Source organism: Botryllus schlosseri, chromosome 10 (assembly GCF_051294905.1).
Source record: "Botryllus schlosseri isolate E-star chromosome 10, Bs_hap1, whole genome shotgun sequence".
NCBI classification, from domain to species: Eukaryota; Metazoa; Chordata; class Ascidiacea; order Stolidobranchia; family Styelidae; genus Botryllus; species Botryllus schlosseri.
This window is the reverse complement of record NC_137245.1, coordinates 12,718,198-12,745,552: the sequence shown is the minus strand read 5'-3', so window position 1 is coordinate 12,745,552 and position 27,355 is coordinate 12,718,198. Positions and strand designations below refer to the sequence as shown.

The window sequence follows — 27,355 nt, the reverse complement described above, 5'->3', positions numbered from 1 at the left end:
GTCACACGACCCCACTCTTCAAAGCTGATTAGACTGCTGAATTAATTATCAATCACAACAGCCGTCCATTTACCACAATATATCCTAAACTGCTTTAGAAATGATTAATATATTAAATGTCCATATTCAGGTTGACTTTTCCGATCAAAGTTTGTGAGTTGCCGCGGGAAACCAAGCTGTGTCTCACTTTGCACGGGTATCCGGTCGGCAGGGACACAAGTAAACCTGAAAAGAACGTCGCTAAGGAGTTGGCGTGGACTAACGTTGCGCTTTTCGATCATAACGGGTACGTATTTTCATGTAGTCGGTCGGATTATGTCATCGCTATACGAGAAATATCTCTGAAGTTTTCACTTGTAATTGAGGAGCTTTTGCAGACAGATTTTATGCATATTACATTTACTGAGGATACTCTAATGTAAAATACGTTTTACCTCATTACCGTAGCTGTAAATCATTCCAAAGATTGTTTCAGTTTTGAATTTCTGCCGTTTATCACAAATATTATAATGTTGTGTCTGGTAGGCTACGTTATGTTATGGTTTTTTCCTCTACAACCGGTTAATCCATGGATACCAACGTTTCAAGTATAAATTTGCATCCCCACAGACTACAGTGGCACTCTGGTGTAGAAAGTGACATCGGACATTAATTATTTACCCTCTTTCCCAAATTCCCATGTAGTTAACGAGATTCATCAGGAATGTGATGAACCTTTTTACTATATCTCATGCAGTTGTGATTGTCCTTTTTTTCTAAGATTACGCTTGTGGTTATCTTACATAGTATCATAGCTTTGATCTGATGTTACCGATATCACAAATTTCCATCAGACCCTGTCACTTGTAACAGAGTGTAGTTGTGATGACTTCATTTGGTTAGATGATAAATATCAAGAGTTGATCACCACCAATATTTCCAAGGAGACAGATATCGTTCTGGCTCTAATCAAAACAATGTCACTGGTGGAACGTTTTGAATTTTAACCGATTATTTCAAATGCGTCTATTTGCAGAATCCTGCATCAGGGCAGCGCTCTTTACGGAATGTGGTCGGCGCAGAACATGACGGCTCAACTGAAAGCTAGCGCGCATTGCTCGTCTAACATCGGCAACCCTGAAAGCGCCGTGATATGCGTCCAGCTCATTTCGACTCAAAATAACAAAAGTTTCTTGTTCCCCCCGTATTCTGTCAATTTCCAACTTCCAAAGTGAGTATCGTTTTATATTTGACGAGCTACAATTTTTCATACCCTTCGTCAATGCAGTAGACGTGGTTATGGTTTTCTTTCTTCAAATTGTGCTCATAAAATACCATCACCTATAAAAGGTCACAGTCTGCTGGCCTTGCATTTATGGTTTATACGTTTTTTGAAATTCACTCATTCGTGTAATAGTCGCATATATGGACTTTGAGCAATTTTTGAGTTCTAGATTCAAGTTCCGGTCATAAAATATGTTACACCCAAATCGTCACAGGCCACTGGATTTGCACTTATGTGCTCTTAACTGGAAAAATACCTGATATTATTGATACGACTACCCTTCAGCACAATACAATGGTTTACGTGCTTTTTACTTGAAGCACTTGATAATACGCTGTCATTTTCACGCTACATGCACAATACTTTACAATAATCCTGCTTATTAAGCAGCCGGCCGTTAAACTATTCAAAAGCTGCCGTCAATGACTGCTAAACTATATCAAACTTCTAGAATTCACCACATTTCGTAACCTGCTGATGTAGTTAATTCGGTAAGCATCTATGCTGCAAGCTTTCAATTTGAGCCCCCATTCCTTGAATGATTTGACTCGCAGCCCACAATAGTTATGTAAAGTGATTACATCGAGAGGTAATGTTATCTTTTATTAATTCTACATCTATACCATGTGCTATTTCCAGGACCATACCCAACAGTGTTTCCCTCGCGTCTTTGGACGAAGGCACGCAGCAAGACTTGTCTCTTATCATGAACAAAAACCCAATGACAAAATTAGCAGATCATGAAAAGGAGCTTTTATGGAAGCACAGGTCAGTTATCGCTATTTGATGTTTCGTATTGGATGGTACTCAGAGTATTGTATTGAATGTAATAACTCGCACACAACTATTAAGTCCAGTTCATTTTTCTTAGATATAGATAAAGCCAAGTAAGTCATAGGGAGACAAAACCGATTATCGGTTGTGAAATCGGAGTATGCTTTCCATGCTGTTGCATATTGTGTGCCAGTAAACCTTTTTTTAAATGTGTGCTAATGTTAGAATATAATGATTAATATGCCTGTCCAGTATGGCTGTTCAAAAAAAAACTTTTTCTTCGTATTTCACTGGCTACTTGATAAAATTGTTCGGTTGGTTAATAAACGCTGCACACCAACTTTGGCTCAGTTCCAGCCAGTAGAAGCGAGATTCTTGCAGCAGAAAGTTTTGAATTTATCATTAAACAACAACAAAACAAAATTTCACAATTTTACTGTCAACCTCATAAAATTGTTAGGCTGTCAGCAGAGATGATGCACACCAAATTTGGCTCAATTCCAACCTCTAGAAGCAAAGTTATTGCAGTAGAAAAATTTGGATTTGAATAAAATAGTATTTACGGTGACCAACTCTTTAATTATTTATTATAAAATCATGGAATTAGAAGTTTTTCTACTGCACGAACTTTGCTTCGTCAACATATGAAGAATTAATCAACTTCAAATAGTCATTTGCCTCTTCAGTGTAGTCAAACTATTGTTGAAAAACTTGAGATCTTGAAGCTGACCCTTTCTTACAAATTCATCCTGAACAATATTGTTCGTATGAAAATGATGATTGATCAAAACATAGCGAGAGTTCGATTTGGCTGCATAAAATAGGCTTACGTTGTGGTTGTGGTGAGTGCGTATTTGTTAATGAATTCCATCATATATTTGTTCAATCCATTACCAAAGTTGACGCACTCTAGCCTTATATTCTCATTTGTCGTAGCTGTAAGCACTATCTGAAGTATTTGATGTCATTTGACCCAGAATTTTCAATAGCTTGTAGATCTATATCAGAATTCCGCTGTTGACTATACATCAGTCCTTAATGGCATTGACTGAGAATTAACATGTCAGTGCCTCGGTGGATCTGCAAAATGCATTTTGAAATTCCTAGTATGCCAACAGTGCGTTGCCATTACGCTACGTAGGCCTACCGTATTCGCTCCTCAATATGTACTCCGCCCTAAATTTGGAATTTAAATTCTGAAAACTGGATAAAATGATACATTCACATCGCATCATTCATTTATTATAACTCAAAGATTTTTTCGGTGCCTCTTATGAAGATTTATCAGGACAATCAAGTGATTCAAACATATTCGCAAGTGAAACCAATATGGCAAAGTATGACATAGCAATCAAAATCAAGGATCATGAAATCTGTGTGGTAACAATGGCAACAACAATCTTTGATCTATAAAGGCTTAATAAGAGCAATGCTAAATCTATAAACGATAAATGGCATACACTGAACTAAGTTGCAACTGGACATTCAACAGTTATAAGGAAAATATTTTTGTTTATATATACTGGGGTTGGACAACTGAATCATTTTCAATTCAACAGCATATTCGTTTGCTGTATTGTCCTGTCATCATTCGTCACAAATAGGAAGTCATCTGCAATCTCCTTGCGATTCTTGGCGGAAAGTGTATCCGAATGTGTTTTCGGCGTTGTTGATTTATCTTTATGGCTTCCGAAAAATCATAGTGACATACCTGTTATCTCTTATTGCAGATACATAAAAGAGTATGTTTGCTGCCGCGGATTCCTGGCACGGATACTACGCAGCGTGCCGGCCTGGTCTCCCCGAAACCTGGACGCGATTTATCGATTGCTGACGATATGGCCGAGTATAGAACCGATCGAAGCCTTCGAATTGCTTTCGATATCGTATGGATACTTCCTTGTTTCGGTGGCGTGTTGTATTGATGACGTCCCCAATTTTGTACAGGTTTCCAGACGCGCACGTAAGGCGATTTGCGGTCCGGTGTATGCGGCGTGCCACCGAAGACGAGGCACACGACTACCTGGTGCAGCTGACACAGGCTTTGAAGTACGAGACGTTTCACGACGGGACCTTGTCGCGGTTTTTGATTCGTTCGGCGCTTGGAAGCGTGCGGATCGCTCACAAGCTCTTTTGGTGGGTATATGTATTTAAATATGATTATCTTAGTCAATTATATACAGTTGTACCTACCAAGAGTCTCTTTACTAACTCCTGAAGTGTCATGACTCGACTCGAGTCACGATTTTTTGATGACTCGAGTCATTTTTTTCAAATGCGTAAAATGACTCGACTTGAGTCAATTTTTGTATTGACTTGACTTGTACTCGAGTCATTTTGCATGACTCGAACCAAGTCATACGACTCGAGACTACAAGAGCAAAGACAGACATTTCATTGTAACTTCGAAGAATGGTAAAGTTACCATATAATTGGTATTTCGCCTATCAGTCCCGATACTTGGAAATAGGGCCAGAAACTGAAGACAGAGTAAAATTAATATATTATGAATGCGAGCCATTCTATATCACTCGAGCAGAGTTGAAAAAAGTCAGCTGAACCGAATTGAACTGAAAACTGAACAGGGAACCTAATGACTTGGACTAAAACTCGAGTCAAAACACTATGACCCGGACTCGGGACCCGGACTGGTCTGTTCTTTTAACACTGTCATTGATGCAGACTTCATTTTGTGCCTCTGTAATCTATAATAATGTATTAGAAGGGTATTGCGGTAGATTTTTCTTTTTGTGAGTGCGTCACCCCTGAGCAGTTCAATCGGCACGCTGGTTGAGAACTACTGCTAAATAATGTGAATTTTCCGTAAATTTAAACCCCACAATGTGAGTTTGAAACTGAATTTCTTCAAATAATATGGACAGTAAAAGAATTTAGAGATGTGTCACATGCAGATTGTTAACTTCATCGACATCAAATATACTTTTCATCTGTTTTATCCCTAAACATCTCTAAAATATATTTGGTCCTGTTCATGACTTTGAGCCAAATTCATTTCTCTGCAGTCACTGCTCTGGAATTAGGGCCCCAATGACACAATTTTGACCCACGAATGGCCACATTGACAATTATGGACACATGAGAAATAGCTAATAGTGACATAGATAAACCACATTTAAAGAAGTAGCTGGTAGGGTCGAAATTAGTGACATAGATAAACCACATTTAAGGAAGTAGCTGGTAGGGTCGAAATTAACGCCTGGAATTGTGTGATAATATGATTTGTCTTAAGCTACTCCACTCCTTATCGAGGCCTCGGCTATCCTCTCATGTGATATCCAGGGGTTTGGCATCCTCAAGTAATGAATTCGGAAAGTAATGCATTTCTGGCTGGAACTATCCAGCCGTTCGCATAGCTCATTGCTTTGAACTGATTTTTTCTTGTCTTTTTTCGTAGGTTGCTGTCAGAACATTTGGAGACGCCCTACGTAGCGGAACGTTACCGACTTATGCTGTCTGCCGTTGAAATCGCAGGCGGCGCAAAACTTTTGAAGGAGTTTCGAAAAGAGGCGTACCTCGTTAAGTTCATTAACAGGTAATGAAGTCTGCAAAAATTTCCCCATTTTCTCGGCATCTTGTCTTCATTTGTTATCATCGTTTCTACAAAAAAACTGTGACATCTTTGGATTCATAAAATTTGTTGAAGAGCTACGCACCATGTTGTTGTTGATATACAAAGTTCTTCTCAATTCTCTACTGGTTGCTGCTGACTACAACTCCTGACAAGTGTATCTTAATATGAATGTATTATTCAATTGTATATTGAAATTCTGTACCTCCAAGAGTTTATTCGAATACTATGTTGCGTTTACATGTAGTCCGCATTAGGTATATATTCAAATAAGTAGAATGCTATATATTCTATGGCAAGCGATTGCTTACGGTAGTTGTTTCCGCGTATTCAGAGCGGCGGAAGCTGTAAAATATGCGAAGGAAAGCAATCGAAATTACGCGCTGCACTCCGAACTGGAAAAAGTAGACGCCAAGGTCAAGAATCAATCTTTCCGACTGCCCACCAACCCTGCTCTCGTGGCCAATGGGATAAACGTGTCGGTACGTAGGTTTTTCTCGGTGTAATCTCTGCCTTTTCTTGACATTCGAGTTTTGTGCTTTACAGAGCTCGTCGTATTTCAACTCGAATGCGATCCCGTTGCGGTTGGCATTTACCAATGTAGAGAAGATTCCGCGCCATTTCAACTTGATGTTCAAGGTGAGTTGGTTTACCACTGTGACTTTACCGGCGACTATTTTCTACCAAATGTTACAGTTTAATCAGTTCATATCACTGTGTTATATTGATCTCGATTTGAGACAACAATCTAATGTAATTTGCGGTTTGCCGGCTGGCACTTCCACTGTTGGTGAAATCGTTTCCACAGACCTATAATATAGTTACCATATTTCCTCCTTTTTTAAGAAATGTCCTCCTATTTGGCCATTTGTTCCACTGGCAATTTGTCCTCTTAGCCTAAAATGCCCAACAAGACCACGAATTTCAGGAAATCTGCCCTTTTATTCAGTCAACTCACCTAATATAAGGTAAAGCGGGTATTTCGGGAGTTTTTAGTCAACCCAACGAAATTAGTTCTACACATATAAAAATCTTCGATTTTCTCGTCCGCTATAGTAACTTTTGCAGCCTGTGAAAAGTGTCCTCCTTTGCGGAACTCAAAACATGATAAACCTACCTATAAAATCCAATTATGTTGGCCCCTGGTTTTATCCAACTATTCCGCTTCATTGGCACAGCAGTCTATGGCGGCTTCATTCGAATAGCTTGCTACAACTGTATAAAGAAATACTTTGTCTACAACAATTGATGTCAATTTGCCAGGTGGGCGACGACCTGAGACAGGACGTGCTGACAATGCAGCTGGTCAATATCATGGACAAGTTATGGCTCTCGGACGGTTTAGATCTGAAAATGGTGACTTTCGCCTGTCTCTCTACTGGAAAAGACCGAGGTTGGTTTCAAATCGTTCTCGGTTGCTGCGTTTGGGATATTTATGTGTATCGATGTAGGTTTTATTGAGCTTGTCTCGGATTCGATCACGTTGCGTGAGATCCAATCCAGCTATGGACTCACAGGTGCCTTCAAAGACAGGCCTATCGCGGAATGGCTTCAGAAACATAATCCCACCGGAAGCGCATATGAAAAAGTGAGTTTGTCTTCTCTGCAGCGGCTGTCTGAACTTGGACTGAGTGCTCTCTGCTTCTTGGTCTGTGATTTAAAATATTTTTTTACCCCAAAACCGTCATCAACCGATGTTGACCCTATCAGCTTATGATACAGATCAACTCAAGTCACAGAGTAGCTCGGATAGCTAGGAATTTTTCGTCAAGAATTTGACAACTTGGTGGTCTGTTGCGATTTCACAACGTATAGTCGTGTAGTCTTTCTCCGACATGGGACGTCATTTTTTCCCAGTCATACTTCCACACCCCTGGTCTTGCGGGTATGTTTAGTATCGAGTAACTTTATTCAGGCGGAAGAGAATTTTACGTTATCGTGTGCGGGATACTGCGTCGCTACGTACGTGCTGGGGATCTGCGACAGACACAACGATAACATCATGCTGCGAAAGTCTGGGCATCTCTTTCATATCGATTTCGCCAGGTTTCTGGGCCACGCTCAGATGTTTGGGAACATAAAAAGGTAGGTCTCGAGGACTTTATGAAGTTTTTATGGTACTGATGGGAAAACTCCCTAGTCCTAATCTTGAGAAAACGTTGTGTCCGAATCCTAATTAAAATAGACGGAATGCAGCACCTCCAGTCTCTTAAAAGCTACACACATAACAGTGAGCGGAATCATCTAAAACTCCTAACCTTGAGAAAAGATTGAGACAGAATCCTCATTGAAATTGTATGTCTAGATCTGAAAAAACTGCAAACTTAGTACTGAGCGGATTAACCAAAAGTGTGCTCTTGAGAAAAGAGTAAGGCTTACTTCCAGTTCAAACTGACAACATGAAGCATATCTGGTTTTCAAAAAACTGGAATCTAGTACCGGAACAGTTCAAAAGTCCTAATCTTGAGAAAAGATAGATGCAGAATCCTAATTGCAATTGACGATATGCAGCATTTCTAGTTTTCCAAAAGTTCGAAACTTGCGTCCTAAAAAGGATTAGGTCAAATTCAAATTGGTCGTATTCGAACTATGTCTGATATCGTCGAAATATTTTGCAGAGATCGCGCACCGTTTGTGCTGACCTCCGACATGGCGTACGTCATCAACGGGGGCGACCGACAGTCGTCGCGTTTCCACGACTTCGTAGATATCTGCTGCCGTGCGTTCAATATCATCAGGAGGAACTGCCATATGTTCATCAACCTGTTGTCGCTGGTAAGGGACTCGAATTCCTTCAGTGGAACGCCAGTCTAGCTGTGTATTTAAAATGTACGTCGAAGGTAGATCTTGAAATTTCGGAACTACGTACGGTCAACCACTAAAAGTTGCGACCCCCCTAGCAAATCTACTTTCTGGAATGCATTGCCAACCTTCAATTTCTACTATGCAGTTTTTGGATGCCTCGTAAACTATTTGTAGTAGAAATTTTCGGGATTACTTCTACTTTAGTACCCGCACTCAACACCCCTGCTTTGCAGATGATACACTCTGGAATTCCTGAATTGCAAAGTACCTCAGACCTGAAATATGTTTACGACGCCTTGAAACCCGCGGCAACAGACGCGGAGGCAACCACCATGTTCACCAGGTAATCTATAATTTTTTGTTATTAAACCTCCGGCTTGATATGGCTGACTTCCCCACGTATTGTTTTGTTCTTCTTTCAACTGAAAATTTACGTGTCAGGTCTATTTCAAATCTCCCGAATCAGATCCTACTTCGGGATAGTCTGTTGCGTTAACCGGACTGGTTAATTTCAAATCCAGATATAGTTTGGTATGTGAGCACTGAATCCAAATGTGGAATCTGTTACAAATCTCCAAAAGCTGCATGGAATTGTGAAATGATGCAAATAGCACATATGTTCCAACCACAGTTGACCAACTGAAAATTTTCAACTGTTCCAAATTGGGTTAGAATTACGGAATTGGATTGAATTGAATTCCTTCCTTCCTGCCTTCCTAATTAGGAACTCATTCCATATCACCAAGCTTGGCTTGTTTCGTGGTATACAGTTGTGCTGTAGCATACTCAGGAAAACCATAAATTAGATTAGAATTAAAATTGTAGCATAGAAACATTTCACAAATTAGATAAGAATTAAATTACCAGCATTTCGCTTCAATTTAGAGTTCACAGTTGATACTATAGTTCCAAATCTGGCCAAGATGTTGTGATCCATGTGCAATGTCCATGCCAATCTCAACGGTAGATCTGAAATTCAATTTAGCATTTGGCCAGTTACAACAAGATATGACGCGCGCCGGATTCGTCTGTGATTGTGTGATTTGCAAGTGATTGTGACGTCACAGGTTGATCGAGGCCAGCCTGTCTTCATCGTTCACCCGCATCAACTTCTTCATCCACAACCTGGCCCAGTTGCGTTTCCACGGCAACGAAAACGGGGACAAGAACACTCTGTCCTTCTCGTCCAAGACCCACACGGCTGACCAGGACGGCCTCCTGGCCGAGGCGGTCGTCGTCGGTTACAGCAAGAGATACAATCCAGAGAAGTATTACGTATGTTCTGTGTTCGAGGGGGGCCCGCCCTGACGACAGCCGTTTGCCTGGTGTGTGATTTGGGATGAATCTAACACGAGCTTGCCGGCATGCGTCACGCTAACTCATCCTGTAACCTGGTGATTCGAGATTTGGTTTTGAGATGTAAGAGTGAGAATTATGGTGTGGTATTTGTAATTTATAGCTACTGGGGCAGTCTTATGTGATTTTGTCGGAATGTTAGACAGTATGCTTCAGTACGACCACGAACTTAGCAAAATAGCAATAATTTATACCAATGTGCTAGCCATCGAAGTTTTGCGATTGCAGTTACTAGACTAGTGGATATTCAAATCCGAACTAGAATATGTAGCTTGATATCCAAGTCTGACTTCCGAATTGGACAGATATAGCTGCCAGATGCACTTCTGTAATTATCGAGTCAAATTCACCTAAGCTATGATGAGAGATAGTTTGAAATTCTATCTCCAAACGACACTAATCCCGAAGTAGCGCTAAGCGTACTCATGCTTGCGTCAAAATCATTGCCACGAAACAGCGCATGCTGCCAGGCGGGATCGGTTTGCTATCATCTCCTAGCCATTTTTGATTTTGTCTGAAACTAATCATTTGCTAATGAAAATCATGCTGATTATTTCTGGTGATAGATCATGTGTGTTAACACCCTCGATTGTGACATCGCAAAGTGTGTTGTTCTGTCATCGACATGATTTGTGTTTTGCGGCGGAAATTCACCGATTCTTGCCGATTTTCCATTTCAACTCCCCACAAACACTGATGGCATGCATTTGATTCTTTTTTATCACGACTCAATTTTTGCGTCTACAAGCTTCACAAGTATCTTTTTTCGTCAGGTCTTCTGCATAAGGTTGAAACGCGACATGAGATCCGCCGAGAGCTACGTGTACCGGACTTACGGCGAATTTGCCGAGCTGCACCATAAACTGTGTCTCAATTTTCCCTCTCATAAAATACCAAGGTGGGGTTCTTTTATTCTGCAAACTGTACTAGACTATGACTAGGTCCTGTGCCATACTGAGCTACTATGAATACTGGACGTATGCCACTAGGGCTATGAGTAGTGATGGGCAAAATCGAGTGGCTAGTTGATTTGATTTGATTCCCAATCGAGTATTTTTGTACCCTATCATGGTGTCAAAACACTAACAATTACTTTAAAAGTGCAAGCATGTATCCTTTTTGCTGCCACAATGAGATTGTTCCCGGTTACACGTACAAAATAATTTCCTCTTTCTGGACCATGGCTACTTTGTAGCGCTTTTTGAGGTTTGATCATGATTAAGTCGATAAGCTTTTAGTGAATAAATCAACAATATCAAGCTATTTTTTTTGCTATATTCATATATATATAATTATATATTCACTGACCAAATCTGCTACTATTTGACGACAAGTGTTTTTTCCCTGAAATATTTAGTACTTGTCAAGGCTTTGGGGCTCGAAACTTGGACAAAACATATTTTAATTTTTGGTATTATTTAACCTGAAATCATTACTATTTGTTTTCACCATAATTTGGACGAGTTTCGCTGCTATCTCGTTCCCAATTTTCAGTTTCCCAAGTAAAGTCCTAGTCGGACGGTCTCAAATCAAGCAAGTAGCCGAGCGGCGCAAGGTTCAACTCAACGCGTATCTGCGTTCGCTGTTGCGCGACCACCTCGACGTTTCACGGGTGAGCAAAAACAATCAAATATATTTGAATTTTGCGATTTATTTTTAAATTTTTTGCAGAGTGATCTCATTTACACGTTTTTCCATCCCATGTTGAGAGACGAGCAAGGCGGGCGGGTCGTGACCACTGCGCAGCCCAGGACCGTTTCCGGGGTGGTCAAAGGCGAGATCAAGCTGTCGGTCCATCATAAAAACAACGCCCTCTATATTATGGTTATGCACTGTCGAAATTTGGTGAGTATCTTCAAGTTCAATGTTTGGAGTTATCACAGCTGTTGATATAGAAAGCTCTTTCGAATTCTATACTAGTGCGGACGATTGCCCCCGACGTAAGTAGCCAGAAATATTCCGGTTTGTTCCAATACGAATATATTGTTCATTTGTTTCTGAAAACCAGGATTTCGGGTACTGTACCACTTTGAAACCTTATAGAACAGTGGTTCTCAGCCTTTTTGTCTTCGCGGACCCCTTTCGGACCGTCACGGACCCCACAAAGTTTTAGTTCAAATTTATCTCAATTATCGTGCACTCGTCTGGTCACCTGTCTTGTGCAAATAAAAACGGTAGGCTTAGTGATAAACAGAATCAAAATGACTTATCTTGAAAGTAAGATCATACTATCCATGTATAAAAATTGAGCTGACTTCTATTACTTCAAAGCGAAATACGTGGTCGTGTCTTGAAAATCCGCGTCTTCGATAGGATATTAACATGTGCCGAAAATACATTTCCGCAAATATAGTTGGTGTCGAATGTAATAATAACGCCTAACGCTTCCGACGACACATTTGGGTCTGATCGCAACAAATACGGCACCATAATTCACAAACAATTTAATTAATGAACATGAACTGAACATGTAACGTCAAGCCTGGTCACTTCTATCTAGCACAGCGGTTTTCAAACTTTTTTCGACACCCACCCCTTTATGATAATGACAATATTTGCGCCCCGTTTCTCGTCTTGTCACAAAATGCAACCAGAATGCTGGCAATCCCAACGAATAGCTTGACGGCATGGATGGATATGACTATTGAGAACCACTGATCTAGCAGCTTCTCTTGAAGTTATTATGGAAAAATGCTTTTATATATAACAGAAGAAAATGGATTTTCGTTAACATTTCGAAGTCACCGTGATTGACCTTACTCATCCAACTTTTTCTCACAATCCCCAGCAAAACATTTCTAAACAGAGTTTGCATCCGTAGGCAATTTAGCAATTAAAAAGGAGTCTGCACAGTAGGATATTTTATCTCAGACTGCCCTTGTGTATATGTGAGCTCTGGAGTTAACTATTAATGAAGCGAAACTGCCTCGTGATTTTCAGAGTTAAAAATATACAAATTAGCTTATCAACTATTTCGAGGCTTCGCGGACCCCCGGTTGAGAACCACTGTTATAGAAGAACAAAATAGAAGAACTCTGTTACTGACCGAATCTTGGCGTACAACAATAGGCATAGCTTAGAAATGAATTTAATGTCATAGTGCTTTTTGTGGTCCTGTAACATAACAGCTTACTGCATTCAAGCATTGTAACCTGTTAAGAATTGCGTCGCGAGTCATCAGTGCGTTATTTCACAGTCCAAATATCTCATCTGGGCTAATCGCCAGCATTTTCTACAATGCGTATCATTTTAGGAATCCCCTGATGGGAACGATCCCGACCCGTACGTGAAAACGAAATTGCTCCCGGACAACAATCGCTCTACAAAAAGAAAGACAAAAATCGCCAGGAAGACGTTACATCCCACCTTCAATGAAATGGTATAATATTATCTTATTATTGTACATTGACTTATTGTACCGCAGTCAAAGTAATCGTAGATGGTGAGCAAGTATAATCTTGCAAAATTTTACACTCCTTCATGAGTAGCTCATAGCTACTTTGAATATGAAATGTGTGGTACGCACACCGCCAGTGCAGGGAATTGTAGCCTGGAGATGAGTTGAGATATTTTCTTGGCGAAAACCCTTCCATATCCCACGGAAATATTTTCTTGGCGATATCCCTTCCGTATCCCACGGTCAGCAGCACTGCAAATGCTGTTATTTTTAGACTACAATTTGTAATAATAGCCGCTGTCTCTCTCTCTCTCTCTCAGCTACGTTCTGTCTCATCAAAAATTAACACGGGAAGTTGTGCTGCTCAAATAGCGCAATCTAGAGTGCTACTGATGTTACTCCATACAATTTTATAATTTCTAAACTTCATGTTTTCTCACCATTGTGATGAAATTTTCTACTGGATACGAATAAAAATGTTGATATTTCAAGCAATAACATTGTCGCTATTGTTGATAAATTCTTACTCACGAAACGTACACACTCGCTATTCAGATGCACATAACACTAGACATACCTCCTCTTTTTGTAAGAAATGTCCTGCCTTCGCCCAAATGTCTTCCTTTTCAGCTTAAAGCACCAAATAAGACCACAGCTTAAAACACCAAGAAAGACCACAAATGTGGGCCGAATACACGAGAGACTGGTATTTCGGGAGTCGACTTGGAAAAATGACATTATTAACTGTATAAATTTGAAAATAAACCGTTTTCTCGTCTGCTATTGTAACTTTTCCTGCCTGTGAAAATTGTCCTTCTTTCCGGGCCTCAGAATATGGCAACCCTACATAACACGTCCTGTTCCACGTTTCAGCTCATATATGAAATCGAACTCTCCGTCCTGGCGACAAGGAGCTTGTACGTCTCGGTGTGGAATTACGAACAGTTAAACGAAAACGACTTTCTGGGCAGCGTAACGCTGGAGCTCGGCAAAATGGACTTGCACAAAGACAACACCGCGTGGTACGCGCTGACATCCAGAATTCTGTAGCAAGGGCAACTCTGTACTGCGGAACCTATTGAACCTATTCATTTTCTTTTTTGATTCCACTTCGTGCAATATTAAGATCAATTCACACTGCACTGGTAGCAAGTATTATACTTCAAGTGAACAACCGTCGTTTATCTATTTTGCGAGTGTAGTGGCTTATCTGCGATGATTTGCTGTTTAATTTCGCCTGCACTATAAAGACTGTTTGGCCGTGCTGACACTGCAAGGCTTGATAATCGCAATATTGTTTCAATAAATTGTTACTTTCCATGCAGTCAACCCAACTAATTAACAGAGAGCATGTTCGATATACATGTATTTGAAGACAGTTGAAAATATCAGAGGTCAATTATCAGGAATTCAACGAAGTCTGCGTAGTAGAGCGAAGTATTAGTAAAATATGAACACTAGGAATATATACACATTATCAGGAAAATCAGAAGTAGCAAAGCTTTGAATATGTTCCTGGCAGTTATGTTTAGTAACAGTATAGCATACACACAGGGTTGTAATGACACGAGTCACAATTTTTTCCACTTGTACTTGAGTGCATGACTTGAGACTAGGACGACCAACACAGACATTTCGTTGTAACTACAAAGAATAGTAAAGTCACCACATTATTTCGTCTATCAGTCCTGATACTCGGAAAACAGGGTCAGAAACTGTTGAAATGAGGAAAATTACAATATTATCACTCGAACTGAGTTGACAAAAGTGGGTTGAAGCAAACTGAACAGAGAACGCAATGACTCGAAACCGAGTCAACACTATGACTAGGACTTGACCGTCTACTCAGTGACCCTGACTCGGTGGTGAATTGAAAATGACTCGAGTCAAAATTAATAAAGTTAGATTCACTTGTGAGTTGGTTACAACCCTGCATACACACAGAGATTCTGTGATTGAAAAAATTAGGATGTCATAAGCTAGTCATTCTTTTTCAACCGCCGACCATGCACCCTCGTAAACAGACAGTGAATAAATTGAATATTTCAACAACGACATATATTTAATGAATAAATAAAATAGAACTGGGCAGTTATTAGACATTCCAGTAGATGTTCTAACCAATGATGAAACAAAAATTCTGGGCAAAATTACAATAAATATTCAAAGATAATATAGAAAATTGCTGTCAATTAAACAAACAGGTCGCGATACTGATGGTGCAACGAACTGTTAGGGGGTGAATGCCTTTTGCACAGAGTAATTGAAGCAATTTTCACACCTTTGCGTTCATTTCCCCTCGAGTCCACAGCAATACTGTACATAAATCGCAGTGATTTCAGGTGCGTTTTAATCTATTTTCTTGCCATGATCTGTAATTAAGGTGGAACCATCTCTGGTGCCGTTGACACGAGTCTTTTTACTTCGCCCCTTGCCAACAACGCAGAACACTTCAGAATACAGCAACGACCCGGCGAAAACAAAAGCGGTGCCCACCCAGTGATTTACGGTAAAATCATTTTGAAAATACAGCACCGATAGCACCAGCGATGCAAACTTGCGCAGGGTTAATATCAAAGTTACGGTGAGAGAGGTGCACTCGGAGATAAGGTAGAAAACAGATCTGATGCAAAAGTACTGGGTGATTACGTTGGCGAAAACGTATTGCCACAGTATGGGAACTTCAAAAGTGTACTGCTCCGACCCAAATGTGTTGCTAGCTGCAGATATCAGGTTGGTAACGCAGATCACCGACTGCGGTTCGGAATCGTTGAAGACTTGAAGGCTATTCATAATGCTCGGGTAGAGAAGTGAAAATAATGGCAGCGGAAGTGCGTGCTGGAAAAGAAACATGGTATTTGTCAGCTAAATATGATCGAAAAGGGGCAGAACAGTTCTAGCTGCTTCAATGGGTAATCACAATGAAGTGACATGATATTTCAGGCTACCAATTGCAACCTACTGTATTCTTTTTGAAAACGTCAGCCTTACAAACTTTTCTCTATGGTAGAAAATTTTTATTTTATTCCTCCAATATAACTGAATGAAATCCTGACACAGATAAAATTGTGATAAAAACACGTAGGTCCGAGCTCTGAGGTAACATGGAAAACACCACTTGCTTACGGTGGCCTCAGGCCTGATCAACGTACGAATGATCATGTATGAAAATTAGCCTTCGAGTATCAATCAGCAATTCGGCGTTCCACAGGATGAGTTCATAAAGTGAAATTGCCTTAGGTGATTCTTGGTATCTAATTGGTTATAGGCTACTGCCTATTAGGGCTGGGCAAAATCGAGTACTCGAGTGATTCGATTCTGAATCACGTAATATGCTTCAATTTGAGTAGTTGAGTATGAGGTCATAATGGAATGGAAGATGTCAAAGTTCAAATATGTACCTTTTATGCGACCACCAAGAATGTAATGCCTGTTATCCATCACATTAAAGATACTTTCGTATTTTTCGACCATATGAATTTCATTGCGCTAGGTGACAATGTTGTGGGATGATCATGACTTAAGTAGTGTGCTGTTTCCAGCAACGTTCGTAGTTTTGTGCGTTATGTTTCGTATACTACGATACGGCCATTCAAGGTTTCAAGGCTTCCACAGTGAAAATTAGTATCGAAACTCTAATTCTCGTTGATGAATTAACTTTCTGTGCGAGGAGCTTATAATTTCAGTCCTCGGAAAAATCGTATTTTACTACTCGACTCGAATCATTAAAATAAATACTCGAATCATTGAGCCCACCCCTACTGCCAACAACTAAAGTAGGGTACTTCGCTTGTATTAGTTTTCGAGTTACTTTAACGATGAAAAGCTGTTTGCTCGATCAGTTTTCCGTCTATTCCTGCCTAGCTTTATCATTTCGTCAAGCAAAAAGTAAAATTGAATGGATTATCATCACTTTCTTGAATTGAAATTGAAGAAACCATCAAGCAACTGCTCTTGTATCATCATGCACACGACCATTGTATCCAGTATAGAAATAGCACCATAGTGGCACGATATGCAATTGCGAGTTTGGGGACGAATGATTGATACTAGAAATTATAAGTTTTCACCAAATGGAAATGATAGGACATGTCACAGGCCCAACTTTGGCAACTTATTCATACACTCGCCAAACCATAATTATCGTAGTATAGGCCCATGTGGGTGTCTGATTCCAAAGACTACTCACAGTCGTTACGACAACTTATTTTTTCATTGTATTGCCATCTTGTGGTGCATTGATCTGATAAAATTGTTAACAAACTGTATATTGAAAGACCAATCAGCAAATCACACTACATGTATGATAGCATTTTGGGAACAGACATTAAAAAATTAATCAAGCTAAAGGCTAAATACCGAAAACACATCACCGAATAGACAAACGGCATCATAGCCGACAAAATAAAGTCTTACATTATAAAATAATGCTTCTTTGGAATGCTTCCCGTGTTGCAACACCATGCTTTCTTGATAGATCCCAGTTCTCGCAGAGACGAAGAGAGATACCAGTAACAATACCACTCCAATGGACATACGGCTTATCTCGTATCCACCAAAGTTGTGCTGACTTGTCTCGTGCCCCTGCATATAAAAATGAGTAAGCTTCGCATGTGCAACGCAAATTGTTTGACATATTCAAAAATAATGAAAGGGTGATATAGCAGTCTCAAATCCCAGAGATTGTTCAAGACTTTACAGGTACAGCAATGAATATCTACTCAATATAAACAAACCAAAGGCATGCCATAGCTGTAGCTAGGTTAGTACAAGTCGAAAAGGAGTGCAATGATATATTCCCACACATTTCATTGCCTAATGGCCAACAATTCAATAAATTTATCATGGCCATTGAGAAGAACTTGCGTAAAATTGATTCAATAGTGATAATTGCAGCCGTTATATGAATTTACATTAACATAATTTACTACTTTCTACTCAACTAAATATACCACAAATAGATAAAGTAAAAGTAATCAGAATTTCGAAGTGTTTCAATGTGGTCACAAATGGAGGTGAACAACTGAACATTGACTACGTTCAGCAATTTGTAGCTCAAGCCCTAATTAACTTGAGCTCAAAAGATAGTCTACATTACAGGTATCATAAAGGATCCAAGACATGACGAAATAAGGTTCATCTTTCGGCTACTTTTGATAAGTGACTGGCAGTTACTAAACTTGAAGATAGCATACTCATATTATAGGCCTACATTTTAATAATATATTCATTACTTGAATATATTTAACCCGAAGCTCTCAATTTTGAAAACTGCAATTGATATTATTACCGTAGAAAATGTGCATATAAGTATTCCGAGAGTCACCAACGCAACTGATATATACTTTTGAACGCTGTAGCATCTTTTCAACAAATAGGCACCAAGCAGCATATTCGCCACCAGAGAGCCCTTTAAAAGCAAAATAACAATTAGGTTATCCTAAATTAGAAATCCATTCGAGAGCTTACCGATTTGAATATCATATGTAGAGGCATTGGAACATCAAACTGCAGGGCCATATTGTTTGTAGCACTTGATATGAAGAAGAGGGACACGAGCACAGCATAATTCCTGGATAAGCAGAATTCCGGCATTTAACATGATTCTATCGTATTTAGCAACAACACCAATGACAAAATCATATAAATCCTGAAAATGCGATCAGTTTGGCAGGAAAACTTCATGCAGATTTCTAAAAATAACACTACTCCATAAAACTTAGTGACAAAGGAAGGAAATGCCCTAGTAGCCCCATGGGCTGCTGAAGCAGATGCCATTTTCATCTTTATTGGCCCCAAGTTTATAGTCAGCCCGTTCACCATCCTCCGAATAAAATGCTAGTCTGCAAAGTCTAAAAAACATACAATTGAAAGTAGATTTACAGACACGGGTCAGTTAAGGGGTGATTCTAAAGAAGAAGTCAGAAACAACTTGTACACTTTTCTACGTCGGAAGTTTTAGATCTTTAAAAATTTGAAAAAATTTGTGATGAATTTCCTGAAAGTTGCATAGGCTAATTATGTAATGCAAAATGTACACAGTGAAATTCTGGGGAGATTTGTTCACCTCAACGGCACATGCCTTTTCTCCCGGCCAAATTTTCTATTCGAAATGAATCCCTCGCAGGCAATAAATAGGAACTGAAGAAATAGCAGCACACTCCCGCTATCAGACGATTTCCTGCAATATTCAAGTGATCGTTTTTATACGTTACTTTTCTCAGTATGTTTTCCATTCAATACTTACTTTGTCAAGTGTTCTAAGAAGAATACATTGATACAGCATGAAGAAAACAGGGTTGCAATTGCAAGAATGATGTTCAAGGAGACTCTTCTGTTATCCATTACCACGAAGTGAGGAGGTATATAAAATAATAATGGACAGCAGCTGTAGCGTGTTTACCACTTGTCATTGCAAAACATGACTATGAAAGGCTCAAAAACTATATTTTGCTGACTATAGCTGTAAATACAAATATAATAGTAAAAATATAAGCAAATACAGGTGGCATGATTAGGGTCATATTGAAACCACCTCCTCTCCTACCACCTACTGGAGTGTTCAAGTAGTAGAATACTGGAATAGGCTACTGTACAGTGTACAAGTTTTGCAGACTCATACCGGTACTGGATTAGAAATTTATGGATAATTTGAATTACTCACTTCAGTCTTCATTGAATCTAATTATAAATATTCATTCATCTCGGATCGGGCGAGAATAAATTATTTAAATATATGAACACGGTGTAGCAATTCCAAACACATTATTAGCCTACACATTACTTTTAGCTGATTCTCATATATTCAAACTATATAGCACATTATAGTTCATCTACTGCGATTTGGATTTGGACTAGGCTATTGACTCCTGTATGGAATCGGTGTTCTGTGCTCAAACTCTGTTTTATATTTTTATTATTTTTTATTGAATTACTTCAAGTTGGAGGCTGCCAGTAAAACTGCACTCAAGCCACTGCAGAAACTACAGCATAAAGTACTCCGAATCATAGCAAGGGCCCCAAAGGGTCCTGGCTGCCCATCCAATAAGTCGCTACTGAAGAGATTCGGCGTCCTAAACATAGAAGATATGCGGAAACTAGCAATCGCCAAGTTTATGTATCAGTTTCACTGCGGTCGTTGCCCCGAATATTTCAATGACTTCTTTACCTCTGAATCAAAAGCGCACAAGTACAACACACGCGCGTCCACGTCGTCCAAATATCATATGATCGACCGAAAAGATCATCGCTCCATCAAATATGCCGGTCCTGATGTGTGGAACAGTATCCCGCCGGCCATCCGACAGTCGACGAGCATGTCCACATTCAAGTCGAAATACAAGCAATTACTACAAAATAAATACAGCCCATCCTCAAGATTACCGGACCACGACTGACCTATCGATCTCGCTTCCCATGACATGCCGCCCTATTTCTTGTCGCATTCTTTTCTATACTATCTTCTTTACTTTCATTCAGTGTGCATGCCTCCTCTTTACATTGCCTAGGCCAAGGTGGGTGTCAGATTCCATAGACTTCTCCTTGTCGCTTCGACATCTTCCTGTCTTTTCATTGTATCGCATTTTTGTGGTGTATTGAACTGATAAAATTGCTAATAAACCGATGATGAGAATCATCGCTGCTCACTTGATATCAGGCAAAACGTACCCAGATTCCAGTAGGGTCTATTGTTTGGTCTGTTGCGTAAGCATGTGGTAACGTCACGAAAGCAATGACGAACAACGTCTTAAATACATTCGTATGTCTTGTGTAAGATCTGCGTCTTAAGAAGATCTCACCACTCAAGGAGAACATCAGGATTTCAGCACAATGCCGTGACATTTATAGCTAAGCAAGTCGTTCCAAACCGTGTCTGCCCTATATAACATAATCTTCCCTGGATCCCTGCCGTTGCGCGAGCAACGCCACTCTAATGGGTGAAAACGAAAATATGTCACAGTTCGCCTATTTCATATGATGCTCAAACTCACAGCCGATTCATATTTCATAACTATACCAATTCACTCATGCATGCTCTGTTTCCATCTACGCGGAAGTATTCGTCAATGTAAACTAAGTCATTGGACCGTGCCATTGTATGGAATAAAAAATAAGCACACACCTAAAAAGCTCCAATAAATTATCTTTCATTCAAAGCGGGGATGTTGTTTGGACCATCGAATAAAAACAGTTATTGCAGTTGAAAATTTTGGATTCGCAAAAATAGTCCGGACGGTGGGTAATCATAGAATTAAGAAAAACTCGAATAACAATTCGCTTCTACTGGCTGGAATTGCGTCAAATTTGTTTTGCATCCTTTTTGTAGATAACTCAACAATTTCATTGGGTTGACAGTAAAATTACCAAAATAATTGATGATTTTTATATAATAGATTAAAAATTTTCAAACATTCACGTTCACATCGCGAGCCAAATTTGGAGTGCAGCTATTTTTAGGAAGCCCAACAATTTAATCAGTGAATCCCTGGAATCCGGGGGCAAAGTTATGTACATTGTACACTGTCCATTGGGTTGTTCAAAAATAATAGTTTTCGGATTCCGGGGATTCACTGCGATAGGTTGCGTCAGGGATGTCTAGAACGAAGATGCCCTGATCGTTATTATAGTTCGCATAGCCTAAGATTGCTGCGATGCGAGCTAGACAATGCGGTGTCCGAACTCTGCCCTGGTGTTGAATATTAGGGCAATTAGTGATTGGATGCGCACTTTCCAATTTCTAATTATCACTTTTGTGTATTCATTCTTGTCTGTTTGATACACTCGTATTCTTCAATTGCCGCGCAATGTCACTTTCGAGCTTGCAGTTCAATTGGTTACTGACTTGTGCACTGTACAGTGAACGACGTTGAATTAAGTTCTCAAAAATATTGATGCACCACAAGCTTATACGCCAGACCGGACAATGTATCCGGCGTATGAGTATTGTTACGTTGATATTGAGCAGAGAGTAAAACGGGTTTCTATACTTGCTACCGAATGACCGCACTAACAAGTTATACAGCAGTAGCCCAGTCAACACCCCAATCGCACGGATTTGGGTTTGATGATACAAAAAATATGAAATCAAGATTGATCCCGTACGCCTGTTCGATTTTTTTACATCAAACAACGATATCATTCTCATTGATTGGTTTAATAAGCATCATTTGCTGACTTACTACATGGAGTGTATTTGTATTTGTGTCGTGTTATTGCGGGTCAAACTCACAGCAGAGAGTCACTAAATATTCACAAACGGTGAGCTGGATATTTCGAGCAAACTTTTGTAACAAATCAAGTAAAATTTTTGAGATTGTCAAGGTGTATATGCTCGTTTAGTGTTGTTTTTTGTTATGCTACCATATGCCATGAATAGAATGACCTGCAGTTGAAATGCAATAAGTTTCAACCAAAGATGTTATAATGAAGTGAATATTGTAATATATGAAAAAGGTTCACAGTGCAGAACCTACCAAGGTTCGTTCTAAATTTCCGAGGCTCACACACAGAACGCGAACGCGAACCTCACGTTCACGCCATCCCTACGTAGCCTATTATCCAGATCCACCTTAACGACGATTAATTAAGTTCAAAACATAGAGACCAAAACAGTTTTCAATGAATTTATTAACGTAATGTACTTCGAAAGCTGTTGAAGTAAATCAGACATTCGTAGTCGATCAAAGATGTCAACAAGTTCTTTGAACTCAGGCTGGATGTCGGACGTCCCAGTAAAGACTGCGTGTGGACCATTAGTAAGATAGGAAGGCTGCTCTTTCTTGTTAGTTAATAGGCGATCACTATTATTTGTGTCCGTTCCGCGATTAATTAATACACTGATCAGCCCAAATTTCACTTTGATCTATTTTTCCGGCTCTAGTCAAGGCATCCGACCGAAGAAAAAATGGAAAGGCACCTTGTGACGCAAAATAACATGTTTGTCAGCCTCCGAAAACAGAAAACACAGAATCAAAGAACAGAAAGAACTTAAAGAATAACATTCGCTGTAGTAATTTAGTAAGCAAGTAATGGGGATTGCAGCAGACTGTGGCCGTGGGCCGCGCATTATCATGTATGAGACCAGAATCTGTATTTTGGCCGTTTGTTGCCCGTCCCTGCCCTGTGCAATACATGTAGGGATAAGATCCGGATATGCAACCTTTTTGATAGGATTTAACCAACCTGGTGAAAGCGAGGGCAAGAGGCATCATTTTATTAAGAACATGTTACATGTGATGACAAAGATTAACAATGAAATAAAATATGTGGCTATAAATAACAATTAGGGCTGCATGGACACAATGATTCGAGTAGCCTACTCAAATTCGAAACGAGTATTAATTGTAATGATTTGAGTCGGGTACTGAGAGATTATCATCGTCTGCCATCTCTCCACTATTTGCAATATGTCCTATTTTAGGGTCTGCTGCATCGGATGAAGGCGAATACATCAAACAAGCTTAAAGCAGCTCAGTTGCAGCAGTTAGTCAAACCTGTTGGGAGCAGAAGGTTATTCTACGACTTGCCAAGATTGCTACTGAATCCTGTCAAGGTAAAGATGTCAATCATGCCCTGTAAAATCTGCCAATTATGTAGTTGGAAACTGGGTCACGCTAGATATGGATGGCTCAGTAGTATGTCTTCAAAACAAAAGTGTTTATAAATTTCATGTGTCTTTTGATAGCTGATTTTTCGTTATATTTTTATCTACTAGTCAAAGTAGGCATCAACTATATTGAACCAGTGTTACCAAACCCTTCTGTTGATGAACCTCTAAAAATAAATTGCAAAAGCTACCAACCCCTTTTTCAAAATCGATGAGTACTGTATGGTTTGAGCAAACTGAAATATATTTCTCATAGTACTTGAACTTGGGAGCCGTCACAGTCAGTAGACCTGTCAACATTAAACAGCCTCGCAGAGCAGTTCAAATAATAATTCGGGTAATGATGGATCCCATGCTCGATGTTACTATCAAAATGAAGGTATGTGAAGCATATGTGAGTAGATGATCGCTCGCGAACTAATGTTTTATGCATGGGCTGTTATGGGTGCGGCAGTGATTCGTATTGAAAACTTGTGGTGGTGGTACTTTTAGACCCCCCATGTTGCGGTGATTCGTATTGAAAACTCGTGGTGGTGATTCGTACTTTCAGACCCCCCTACCGCTCAACCGGTGCCATTGTTTCTTATGGGCGCGCTCGTGACCTGCCTGGGGAACTCTGGTGATTCGCCCTCATTGCTATAGGCTGTGTTGGTAATTCGCCATGTGTTCTTATTGGTGCGTTGACATGCCGTACTTCGTATGCCGTTGAATATTAAGTATATTGATCACGTGATCGATCCTTAGTTATTATGAATATACAAAATTATTATATATGACCGATTCGAGTTATTGCCAACGTTTACGGTGATTGTGACACCAATATATCGTTATTCTTATGGCTGCGATCGCATGCTAACGTTTATTCAAATAGGTGTGAAATAGTTTGCTAAATCTCTCGTGGTTTGGTGTTACAGAGGTAGGAATAACGCGCAAGTAATATTTTGGTAATTAGTTTGTCACAGAGCCGGCGTAGACGGCGATTCGAATACCAACAATAACCGCCCTCACAAACTAACATTTCAAATAAGTGTGAAATAGATTACAAATCGCGATCGCCACCAAGATACCGCCTCAGGCATATCGATCTATCGCTCAATACACGACCGAAGTTGAATCGTAATTGAATGCGTAAGTTTATCACCTCGACATCAAGATTCGAAAACAACAACTTGATGCTTTATGTTGTAACTCTAATTGTATGATAAGTACAATAAGTGACGAATAACAGAACCGCCACCGGCGGGACTTGAATACCAACAAATTGTCACTTATTTCTACTCTAACCGTAATCCTTTGCGAAGTTAACGCTTATTCAAAAAGGTGTGAAATAATTTTAAAATCCTGCGACCGCTCACAGGATAATGCTTCAGGCATAGCGATCCCTCGTGATTTGGTGTTACTGAGATACCGATCGCTCACAAGGTAATATTTTGGTAACTAGTCCGTCACAGAACCGTCGTAGACGGCGATTCGTTTTCACACCTTGGACTAGCGATCGCCTTTAGTTGTGCGATAAGAATCACGAGACTTCTGTGCTAATTTACCAACTCGAAATGAAACTCACTACACAATTCAAGTTGAATCGTACCCGAATGCGTAAATTTATCAGCCTGACATCAAGACATTATTATTTAAAGTCTGTAAACATGGTTCTGTCTTATATCAATAATATTAAGAATGTTGATCGCTTTGTTGTCGGAATATTCGCTCGTTGATTTGAAACAAAAGTTGAAACTTACAACTCTATCATTGGTATATAATTATTTTTGTTACAACTGAGTTTCTGAAAATGCTATCATTACCGCACCCCGAAATTTTACCGTGTTGGAACACACAAGAGAGTCAAGCACAAAAACATTCACATGTGTTAAACCTAATTTTCACTTACTTGATTATATTACTACAACTTGTAAACTTTATTAATTCATCCTGGTGAACCCATGAATAGTGTTACTCGCTTGTAATATTCACATATTGATCTGAATAATAACAACTCATGAGATCCTACAACTTTATTAACGAACTAGTTATTTTTTACGAAACTGGAAATGCAAACTCTATTTGTCCCGACATCTCAACATCTTACAACACTCGAAAGAGTCAATTATGAAAACACTGTCAAGTAAATCCGTTATAACTCACATAGCACAAGAGTATGTATCGGAAAGTAGACAAACGACACTTGGACAACCACCACATCCAACAATCAATATCAGTTGTATTCTTCATATTTAATTATTCTACTGTAAAAGCGGTTGATAGTTTTCACGACACAACAACTACAAATCAATGCTTGCGACTTGAGATTAGCATTGAGTGTACGAGATTTGAATATCCGAAAAATAACCGAGAATTAATTTCTCACAGACAAATCCGTATACTTTAATGTAAGATATCGTGAGGCAATTAAGTTATTTACGATGACATTGATTCACAATCCGATATTCTCATCATACCCATTTTTGAAATCAACTCTTAACGAAAACACGAACAATCGCGACATCAACAACTCGATTATAATCAAAGTAATTCATGGTTATACAAATTGTATTACACCCAACGCCAAAACAAGGGACTTTTTAGTTGATTAAAATCAAACCAACTGTCTTCAACTTGTGCCTTTTTAGATTGCGCTCGACAATTCGTCACGAATGAGTTGTAAACAACGTTAAGTAATCCTAATGCCCACAGATATAGAGGCACGATGACTCCAGTAGACTCGTTACGCACTTAATTATACCCTCCGAATAGACTCACTTGCCCCAACCGTAATTGAGTGATTTTTTAATTTTTTTCAGGTGATTGAAGCATAGAATATGTTATGCACACGATAGTCCTTTCAATAACGCGATGTGTATTGCAACTATTTCAACCTGGACGTGCCCCTGAGCTGATAGCTGCACCCGGACTTGCTCCTGAGCTGATAGCTGCGCACTATTTCAACCCAGACGTGCTCCTGAGCTGATAGCTGCGCACTATTTGCATCAGGACTTGCTCCTGAGCTGATAGCTGCGCACTATTTGAACCCAGACGTGCTCCGGAGCTGATAGCTGCGCACTATTTCAACCCGGACGTGCTCCTGAGCAGATAGTTGCGTACTATTTGCATCCGGACGTGCTCCGGAGCTGATAGCTGCGCAATATTTGAACCCAGACGTGCACCGGAGCTGATAGCTGCGCACTATTTGAACCCAGACGTGCTCCTGAGCTGATAGTTGCGCACTATTTGAACCTGGACGTGCTCCGGAGCTGATAGCTGCGCAATATTTCAACCCGGACGTGCTCCGGAGCTGATAGCTGCGCACTATTTCAACCCGGACGTGCTCCTGAGCTGATAGCTGCGCACTATTTGCATCCGGGCGTGCTCCGGAGCTGATAGCTGCGCAATATTTGAACCCAGACGTGCTCCGGAGCTGATAGCTGCGCACTATTTGAACCCGGACGTGCTCCTGGACTGATAGCTGCGCACTATTTCAACCCGGACGTGCTCCTGAGCAGATAGTTGCGTACTATTTGCATCCGGACGTGCTCCGGAGCTGATAGCTGCGCAATATTTGAACCCAGA

General features: G+C 39.9%; 2 protein-coding genes across 4 annotated transcripts in view; one reads left to right on the top strand and one right to left on the bottom strand.

The window, feature by feature from the left end:
- The window catches only part of LOC145448208 (phosphatidylinositol 4-phosphate 3-kinase C2 domain-containing subunit alpha-like), a 28,332-nt gene extending 13,823 nt beyond the window's left edge, over window positions 1-14,509 (top strand). For 2 of the 3 annotated variants that reach the window (XM_080326560.1, XM_080326561.1), the window contains exons 14-32: window positions 131-286; window positions 1,016-1,210; window positions 1,904-2,032; window positions 3,769-3,924; window positions 3,986-4,174; window positions 5,454-5,591; window positions 5,962-6,109; window positions 6,174-6,266; window positions 6,891-7,020; window positions 7,079-7,215; window positions 7,543-7,712; window positions 8,246-8,402; window positions 8,666-8,775; window positions 9,500-9,707; window positions 10,562-10,686; window positions 11,283-11,400; window positions 11,460-11,633; window positions 13,042-13,167; window positions 14,059-14,509. In XM_080326560.1, the coding sequence (XP_080182686.1) occupies window positions 131-286; window positions 1,016-1,210; window positions 1,904-2,032; window positions 3,769-3,924; window positions 3,986-4,174; window positions 5,454-5,591; window positions 5,962-6,109; window positions 6,174-6,266; window positions 6,891-7,020; window positions 7,079-7,215; window positions 7,543-7,712; window positions 8,246-8,402; window positions 8,666-8,775; window positions 9,500-9,707; window positions 10,562-10,686; window positions 11,283-11,400; window positions 11,460-11,633; window positions 13,042-13,167; window positions 14,059-14,235 (2,836 nt within the window). In that variant the 3' untranslated portion in view covers window positions 14,236-14,509. Of the gene's footprint in view, window positions 1-130; window positions 287-1,015; window positions 1,211-1,903; window positions 2,033-3,768; window positions 3,925-3,985; window positions 4,175-5,453; window positions 5,592-5,961; window positions 6,110-6,173; window positions 6,267-6,890; window positions 7,021-7,078; window positions 7,216-7,542; window positions 7,713-8,245; window positions 8,403-8,665; window positions 8,776-9,499; window positions 9,708-10,561; window positions 10,687-11,282; window positions 11,401-11,459; window positions 11,634-13,041; window positions 13,168-14,058 lie in introns of those variants that run through there. The other variant, XR_013917830.1, reaches the window with a different exon arrangement.
- Window positions 14,510-15,217: 708 nt separating this feature from the next.
- LOC145448216 (UDP-xylose and UDP-N-acetylglucosamine transporter-like) lies at window positions 15,218-19,585 on the bottom strand. Its single transcript, XM_080326575.1, has 6 exons — window positions 19,433-19,585; window positions 19,253-19,366; window positions 18,655-18,757; window positions 18,476-18,595; window positions 17,602-17,769; window positions 15,218-16,023 (listed from the first exon to the last, which is right to left on the bottom strand). Exons 1-6 carry the CDS (start codon window positions 19,528-19,530, stop codon window positions 15,535-15,537), a joined length of 1,092 nt encoding a protein of 363 aa, XP_080182701.1. The 5' UTR covers window positions 19,531-19,585; the 3' UTR covers window positions 15,218-15,534.
- Between the last annotated feature and the right edge of the window lie 7,770 nt (window positions 19,586-27,355).